At 39.6% G+C, this 9,369-nt stretch overlaps 1 protein-coding gene across 1 annotated transcript; it reads right to left on the bottom strand.

Annotated features, from left to right (window-relative positions):
- Positions 1–471: 471 nt before the first annotated feature.
- Positions 472–8,544, bottom strand: LOC143112741 (putative transcription factor ovo-like protein 3). Its single transcript, XM_076275006.1, has 4 exons — positions 8,534–8,544; positions 8,322–8,421; positions 1,217–1,400; positions 472–818 (listed from the first exon to the last, which is right to left on the bottom strand). Exons 1-4 carry the CDS (start codon positions 8,542–8,544, stop codon positions 499–501), a joined length of 615 nt encoding a protein of 204 aa, XP_076131121.1. The 3' UTR covers positions 472–498.
- Between the last annotated feature and the right edge of the window lie 825 nt (positions 8,545–9,369).

The raw sequence follows: 9,369 nt of genomic DNA, 5'->3' as shown, positions 1-9,369 counted from the left end.
AAACTATGGACGGAACTACTTCCATGTCAATACAAACATGCACATCTTCACGTGTTCACTTGTAAGTTGCTAACAGGTTAACAACTTTGGTTTTGGGAAACGCACCCCAGGGCTGCATGTCTAAAAATGGTTGTAAGTGTAAATAGTTGTTTGGAAAAAATGCTTTCAAGTAGGCCTTATTAACAGAGCTGCTCTTGATTAGGTCAAGGGCTCAGATTTCACTGCACTTTCAACTTCTGGACTCAAACCTTTGTTCAATAACATGTCACTTGTAATGGCAGATCAGCTGAACTCTTTTTTTTTATTTTTAGTTATATAATAGCTCATGAATTGAATACATTTTTTCATAAAATTAAATTCATGAAGTTAAAGTCTCCATCAACAAAAATGTAACAGCAGAGGACATTTTATTTTGAATTTGTTTTGTTAAACAACAATTGATTTAACAATTAATATAATCAGTAAGCAAAACTAAGGTCAGATGAAGTAATTCTATATTTAGATGTAGAAACTAGCTGGTTGGTACAGTATAAATGGGTTGATATTATGATCAGCCACTGTAGCTGTTCTCTCAGGTATGTGTTTGCGATAGTATCTCCGCAAGGCCGAACTGCCAGGATGATGCTCACGAACATGTATGAAATATTCATCTGGTCTTCCAGAAGTGAAGCCACAGTCCTCACACACAAATATCTTGGAGCGGCGCTGGCGATAGGCGTACTGCTGTCGCACGCCGTGAATCTTTCTCAGGTGGGATTCCAGAGAACAGCGTTGGGTGAAAGCTTTTTCACAGAGTTCACACCTATATGGCCGAATGCCTTGCAACAAGGCACACAAGACAGTCATCAAACTGTGGCTCTCAGAACATGTTAGTACACATTGGCATCATGAGGAAGCACTTGGTTAATTGACTTAAGAGGAACACTGGTGAAGTTTAAAGCTTGGGAAATGTCAGGATCACATTTGTGCTGGTTAGAAAGCTTTTGAAACATGGATAACTACACAAATCTAGCCGTGTTTACTTTCTGCATTATGTCACATTGAACAAAAATAGATCAGATTTAAAAGTGGGCACAACTTCAAAAAAGACTTCTGGTGTTCCAATGTGGTAAATGGCTATTAGTCATATGTGTATACGTTCAAATAATGCCTCTATTTTTGTGCTGTTCAGAATGTTGCCGCATTTGTCATCTGTGTTTTTGTGTTGTGTGTTCACCTGTATGGGTACGCATATGCCTCTTCAGGTCAAAAGTGTCATTGAAACCCTTTCCACAGTATCTGCAGGGGTGCCTCTTCACGAGACTGTGGCATTTTAGGTGACGAGTTAGCATCCGCTGAAGAGGGAAAACCTTGTTGCAAACTGGGCATAAGAAATCACTAGTGCTGGAGGGAGCATGGACCTATGAATAACATTGGAAAAGTTATTGTCATAAGATTGGAATCCATATTAATTTCTAGTAATCCACAGCAATAAATTGGATACCTTAATAGGTGGTGCTGCTGCAACACTATTATAAAGAGGACTTTGAATATGATGCTGAACTGGCAGAGAATAGCTCCTCTGTAGATCCTCTATTGTGGTCTTATTGGTTGGTTGTGGCTGCTGTTGTGGTCCAGGATCAGGAATTACATGAGGAGTTTGTGCTTCGATGTTGTGATTGTCTTCAAGTATGTGATCTGATTAATTTTTTTATAAAGCATAACAAAAAAATGAAATGTGACTTGGTGCAATGCTTTAATAACTGTTATTTGTACAAAACTGAAATATTGATATAATGACTGACTTGCCCTTGATGTAATTAAGACAAAGCAAGGGGATTTGGGGTCACCTTGAACCTTACTTATTAATACTAGGATTTACTGTCATCTTAGATCTGTTGTGTTGTGCTCACATCAGCGGTAATAAGTTTAAGGTAAAAAAAATATCACAACTCTGTCCTTGCCTCTATGGCAGAATCATAGTCTGACCATTTGTTTATTATTATTATTTATAATTATTTATTGCAGTTTTAGAGAACTTCCTACATAACTTATCAGTACCGTCAAGCATTATTAATTTCTCTAAAGTAGACTAGTGTAAAGTAAAAAGTGTGATTTGTCAAATATCTATTAATGTAGGCAAGAACTCAATTTTTTTAAGATAAGTTTCCAGAACTATATTAATAATTAGTTAATTAATGAAAAACATTCATTGAAATCTTTGAATGAAAAACTTTGAAATGTACCTTGTTGTGTTGGTTGTCTCCATCCAAAAGTAATTCCCTGTTTCCGTTTCACCAAAAATGACCGAGGCATTCTCCTGTTATATTTCACACCGTTTTAAAAGAAATACGGAGCTGAAGAACTGGACTTCTCTGCCAGTATAATTCAGTACCTCTTCAGTGTCTCCTCTTGTACTCTCCAGTATTGACATAGAGAAAATCACTGTCCTCATTTTCATAACTCTTTCTAGATGCACTGACTGAGGAGCACACACCTGTGTGAATATGCATTTGCACAGCTTTAACTGGTCCCCCACTGGTTTTGCATGCCAGGTAAGGACAATCTGGTCTCCTCATTCAACTAGACCAGATGCAAATGGTAATCTGCCTGGCCGAGCAGAGGCCTTGGCCGAGTAACAGAAGCATGCGTAGCACATGCAAGTAGAAGCATGTTTTTATTTATTTTAGTCAATTGTCTGATGGATTTGAGTTACTATGGTTCTCAGACAAAAGCCATTCAAATGTCTTTTACTGTTTACTGACTGTTCACCATGGGTAGGAGATTATTGTTTTTCAAGAGCTCTTAAATACTCCTCCTGAGTGTCCGTTAACACAACAATAACTTTAACTTAACCATGAACAATATTTGTTAATGTTATATACAACTAGCAAAGATTTTTTAACCAATCTTTAAAAGTCTAGAGAATGGAGAATGTTGGGAAGAATGGTGTAAATCTCCCTCTTGATCTTGTAGGCTGGATACAACATTGAGCTTACTAATAAAGCAAAATTGGAATGAAACTTTAGCCGTTTCCTCACTAATTTATGAAACACAAATCTGAAGCTTGGGTTGTAAACAGTGCGTGAGGTTAATTTCTTTGAATACTGACTGAGATGCAAATTAATTTGCCAGGACACACCACTCACTATGCAAATGATCTCAAGGTCACACCATTACTGAAAACCCTTTTTATTTGTAATTCTGATTGATCACAGGATACTTGGTGACTTTTGACAAATAAATTGTTCTCCTAAAATTGCACCGTAATTACATACAAATGTAGTGCTGATTGTTAGAGTTCAAATGTCATAACATGAAATGCAGACATAAAGCAAGGCCTGGGGGAGATGACAAATAGCTCAAGTCATCAAGTGCTGAAATAATACTTAATGCATTCAACAGAAAACAAGGTAAGTGTGAGTCATATTTGGCAACACTATGAAAGACCTCCGGAGAGAAAGACTGTCTTTGGGCATGCACTGTTCTCATTTCATTTGCATAGTAACTTGAGCTATGACCAGGTAAAGGAACAAAGTTTGACTGTTAAATATTGCATAGTGTAATGTGAGCTGTACCCGAATAACTTTCAGGATTAATAGTGATTCTAGTATGTATCCCACAAGGAACATCAGACACATCAATGCCCATTTAATTCATTCAAAGCATTTAATAAATAGATGGAAAGTTGAATGGTAAAGGATTTGGGATGTTGCTATTTGAAATTGTTGTAGAGAACTCATGGCTTTTTATTTCAGTACCCATGACCTTTGAAATGTTAGCCTACTCTTAAATACTTTGTTGAAGTCTAACTGCATTCAGGCTTTATGCACTCTGGTACCCTGCATTCAGGGTTAGGATTGGTGGTAAAGGACCCAAAAATACGGCATCAGGAGACCAAAATATTTATTTGATCACAACAAATAAGTAATTCTATGACAGCCACCAGCACATAATATCCCAGATGTGGGCCTACTGTACAATCTGCTCGTGTTGTGACTTTCCCTTCGTTCTAGTCGTGTAGCACAGCCGTAACCAAAGCAAATGAATGGTGTGGGCATCAATCGGCACAAAGTTACAGTGACCTTGTGATGCGAACAAAATGCTTTTTATATTGTTCACGTCACTATTTGCATGAGCCACGACTTGCAATAATAATATCTAACATGTTTGATATTGTCTTAACGCCATGACTAGAAAAAGACTGATCTCAACACTACCTGCTTGCCTTACATTTAGTGGAAGGCCTTTTCAAAGGTATGGCGCATGGACCAGCTGATTTTTTATTAACAGATAGAATGACCAACAGACCGGCATTAAGAGAGCAAAGAGTTTGTGCCAATGTATAAAGGCTCAGTTAAATAAAGTGGTGTAAGTCCATATAAAGCAGTGTTTCTCAAAGTGTGGTCAGGGGACCACTGGTGGTTCACAAGTTATCCCAAGTGGTCCGCGAGCAGACGTGGTAAAATATGCCAGTTTAAATGATATGAATCCTCTGACACAATAAGAAAGGTGCAAAGACAACTAGAAATGTAATGCCAGAGGAATTACAATAGTGGATGGAAAGCTGCTGGGTTAATGTTGGTGGGGAGATTCCTGAAAAAAAACATTGAATCACTTAATCTTTGAGTTCATACAAACCCTTGTACCAAAAAACCTTGTGCGTCAGGCATTCTTGAGATATCACACTCAAGGTAGGTTTGGCCTTGACATTTGACTTCATCATTGAGTCCATACAAATGTTCACACCAGTGGCGGACCGTGCGTTCAGTGGTTAGGCCTTCAATTATGACTATTTTTTGACAAAAATAATAATAGGGTGCGTTACAGGGGAGATTTTTTTTTTACATTTCAGCGTTAAAATGTGTGCAATTTCCCAGCATTTCATGGTGGTGGTGGGGGGGGGGGGTTTCTCTCTCTTACGCGAGTCTGTGTAGCACTAGAATCTTCGTTACAGAAACAATTAATGCTCCGATTGCTTTTTGGTTAACAGATCATCCTCAGCAGCAAAGTAGGCTGCTAGGCTATTTATTTACCACCCATATTCACAAGTACATTGTAAACTGCTGCCTTCTGCTGTCCAGTAAAGCTGTGCAATTTAGTCCATGTCATATTGAAAGTGAACACCAAGTGTACTCAAGTATGGGTTTGTGCAGACAACTTTGAAATATTTAGGCTATCGGTTGCCTAATTTATGTTCATGACTCGCACGCTCGTATAGCACTACCACCGGTCTACAAAGATGTGTCCAAACCATTTAGTAGTTTAATCTGACATCCGCAAACTTGCTTCAGACTGTGGCTCTCCTATTTAGCTGTAGCTTTAACGTTAACGTTACAGTGCAACTGTTCTAGGTGCCGCGCTGCTCTGATTACTCATGTGGAACTACAATAGGCTATCCTACAGTGTTTGCCAAACATAGGCTATTTCGTGGTAGGCCTACACTATGAGAAAATGTCTCAACAGAAAATTATAAAAAAAATGTCACAGCAAACCACCATGCTATTAAACTTAAAAGTCACCAGATGTATTGCCGTATAGCCTATCTACACTATGTGTATTGCCCTAATGCTGCTACTGCTTGTTGCCTATTTTAGAATGTCTGATAGCCTGGTCTGATTTCACCAATAATTTCCACAAAACTCAGAGAGATAAAAAGTCCGACTAAACTAGCAGGGCAGGGAACCAAAGACAAATGACAGTTTTCACATAGATCCCGATCCAGACATCTTCACCAAAGCCACCAACTCAAACACAACTTCAAGCTAGCATACAGTAGAGTAACCAAGCAGACACTGCAGTCTGCAAGCACCACAAAAACAGTTTTTTTTAATATAGAAAAGGGCCAGATAACAAGCATCTATAGTACTACTGTACTACAAGTCTATGTTATCAAATAAACATGAAACAAAACTTACCAATTCCTGTATAGGTTACCAGCTACGTGCAGAGCTAGCTGACGTTATGTACATTTTGCTAACATGTAGTCCAGCTGACACTGTAACGTTACATTAGCCTATATTATTTTGCTTAATGAAGGCTTATCAATATATATGTTTTAGACAAAAACGGTCAATTTACTGTTCATAACTATAACCATAGTCATGTCAGTGTGACATCATATGTACTTTTCCAGTGAATGTCTGTCTGTCTGACTGACAGAAGTTGCTCACGAAGTTAATCACGTAAAACAGACTGTCAAAATTCGTGATTAACGGTTACGGGTATTCTTTTCGAACATTGCAGGCCCAACTGAAGTCAGACCTGCCTACCTCGCCATAACAGGTCGATTTGATTGGCTAATCAGTCAGATGTAGCCATCAATCAAGCCGAATCCAAACATATGATTTCTAATGGTTGCTTAGGTACCGAAAACGCAGTGATTCCTTGTGAACATAGACAGTAAAAGAAATGGATGAACAGACTCCGTCGTTCTCAATGGGAGGGTACTGAGTCATTTTTCAGTTGGTCCCCCCAGTACTGCGCAGACTCGCACTTAACTTCGTGACGTTAGCCATCGAACTGAATCTTGTAACTCATATGATAGATACACAGAAATTCTTCTCACACTTCCTTCGCCTTCAAAGTCATCAAAGTTAAACATTTATTTATGTATTATTATTAATATCATCCTCACAAGTGATATCAAGTCGTGTTAATGTTGAAACTACCACACATGATCATCTTTAAAAACAGTCATGGTAAAACAAAACAAAAAAGTTATAGCCTTGAGGCTAATCTTCTTTCCACTTTTCTGACCTACGTCAATCCATCGAAAACCTCTGAAATGATTATCGTTAGACTACCTAACGGTAAAACTACTGTTTTTCCATTAGGTTTACTTGCCTCTATGCTTTACCTTAACATAGGCTACAATGCTATTGTAGGCTACATAGCTTGTTCACGAGTTTCCGTGCTGGCTGGACTAGCAGCTACGCTTCTTATCCAAACAATACGGTTATCTCCCTTCAGTGCGTTAGCTTCCCTTCAACCCGACATGCTAAACATTCTTCTTACGGGAACCTAACGTTACGTACGAGGTAGTCGAGTCTTGTTTTGCCTTTTATTGTTTATGTAGATAACACAGAAGCTAAAATATCGGCACATGATATATGTTATATGAAGTTATGGGAGTTCAAAAAAAATCCTAAATGACTGGGCGTTCTATGGGGTTAGCAGAGAGTTGATAACCACCGCTACATCGATGCTTCTACTTCCGGGAATTCGCCTGCCCCCTTGCTTGTGAAGGCCTTATGCGGGACTTAATAAGAGAAGACGTGCGATTGGATACAAATGTATCACACCCCCTCACTATTTGTTCACACAATCTGCCAATCAAATCACATATCGGACAGCGGTAGGATATCAGTAGTCAAGAACGATCGGGGAAGGAGAAGCAGAAGCAAATAATAAATGCTAAAGTACAATGTTATTAAAGACGCTGTTATTTTTCATTCGTTTGAAAATAATTCGGTCCGCCACTGGTTCACACCAAATTTGAAGCATGTGCGTCAAGCCGTTCTTAACTTGTGACACAAGCATGAAAGCTGACCTTTGTCATTCAGAGTATGCAATGCAAGACTACTGTAGCCTACTGCAAAACGGGGCTTTCAGTTGGTGTTGATGACTGCTCATTCTGCAATACTTTGTCAACGTTAAAATAATTGAATCAACGTAGCACTTGTCGCGACCGAACAAGGCCGGTTTGATTTTGGGGGGGGTTCTCAGTCTGAACACAACCCAATTTTCGGTTCCCCTAACAGGGACTTCTTAGGACCTCCTGACCACAAGCAACATGGACACACAAGTGCAGATTATCAATATTTATTAAGGATAACCTCCCCACAGTCTCTTCCCACCATACGTTCTGCAGCAGTAAGCAATTACAACACCAGGAACAATACACAGCATTCAAGTGAGCCACAAAGTATGCATAAATCACAGTTGCATAAATCACACCACAAGGTTAGGCTAAACTACAAGAACAGCCACTCAATATAGAGAACACCACAAGGCTAGCTACATCAGCACAGCAAATCCCCATACGGTCTACTGCTGCAGCCATCAGACCACCTCCTGCAGGGAGGCTAAATCTCACATCAAAAATAGACAGACAAAACAGAAAATTAAATCTTACACATGGGGGAATCCATTGGCCCTGCCACAGCCAACCCATGGAATCCCCCAAAATCAAATAACAGTAAATACCAAACACAACCAAAAATCCACTAACAACCCACCACCACAATTATACAGTCATGTCCATATTAAATGTCCATTGCACATCCCTGCACTTAACTGGCGGCCAGCAGTCCTCCCTATGCGCCGAGTGAACCGCTCACTGGCAGGCTCAGTCCGAACGTTCCCACGTCCTCTTCTGCTCGCTGATAGGCTGGGGCGCGCCCTCGCACGCAACAGGAGGCTCCTCCCACTCGCTGCAGCCTAGAGGGAGAGGAATGCACAGGCTCAGCACCTGAGGCCGACAATGCTGCTAAACCCACTCATACAGTCACTGCTAGGCATAATTACGTTCCTTTGGAATCAGATTGAGTACGTTGTGTCCATTTCCAAGTGTGACCTCCTCCGCCGCCGCTGATCTCCCTCAACGAACCACCGCCTGAGGACGATGTAAACAGATCGCTAAGCCAATCGCCAGCTCAGTAGCCGGTGTTCCAGTTTAGATGGTGAGCAGTTTAACTGGTGATATTTGCATAAAATCAGTGAATATTCAACAAGACTCTGCCTACTTCTTAATCTGCTCTGCCTCCGATAGTGCAGGTTTATATTAGGCTACATTTTCACGAAGTGTTTGCAAGTGAGACAATATAACGGATATCGCTGAAAACATCACCAGTGTATGTCTAATACATGTCCGTTTAAGCATTATCCACAAATATGACACATACTGAATGAATGGAAAAAAATAAAACTAGCGATCTAGCTGGGATTCGAACCACGCATGGACAAGAAAGTTGATTGGATTAGCTTCTACATCGTCTATACCACTACACTACGAGCCGCTGAAACTGATGCCAGATTTCTATGTATATATTGAACTGTTAGTCAAAGTTAACACAGGTTAACATAAGTGAGAAATATACGCCCATGTTAACTGGTGCCATCACAATTTAACTGGCATGTCCCACTAACACTTTATTCCGTTTTGGGGGTTAATAATATGAAATACGTCAGTCATGTGCAAAAATTATCATAACTTAGTGTCAAGTCTCGGTGAAGTTATGCAGTGAGCTGTCTAATGATTTGAAGTGAACACATGAAACTTATTTTCTCCGAGTTAAATATTATTTAATTTGTTGGTCCTAATTTGACGACACAAAATGGTTATCATGGTAGCATATATTACAAAACTTTGATGAGAGAGTTTTATGA

Source organism: Alosa pseudoharengus, unplaced genomic scaffold, assembly GCF_046254945.1.
Source record: "Alosa pseudoharengus isolate Yale_2024_CS ecotype anadromous, Long Island Sound unplaced genomic scaffold, YU_APseudo_1.1 YU_APseudo_1.1_scf_8, whole genome shotgun sequence".
Taxonomy (NCBI): Eukaryota; Metazoa; Chordata; class Actinopteri; order Clupeiformes; family Clupeidae; genus Alosa; species Alosa pseudoharengus.
The sequence above is the reverse complement of the archived record's forward strand: the minus strand, read 5'-3'. Positions and strand labels throughout refer to the sequence as shown.

Excerpts from the sequence above, each read along its gene's own strand:
- LOC143112741 (XM_076275006.1), bottom strand. Across the intron at positions 1,401-8,321 it reads CGTTCGGACTGAGCCTGCCA|GTCCATGCTCCCTCCAGCAC; the intron begins GTGAGCGGTTCA and ends TGTTATTCATAG. Across the intron at positions 819-1,216 it reads GCATATGCGTACCCATACAG|GCATTCGGCCATATAGGTGT; the intron begins GTGAACACACAA and ends CCTTGTTGCAAG.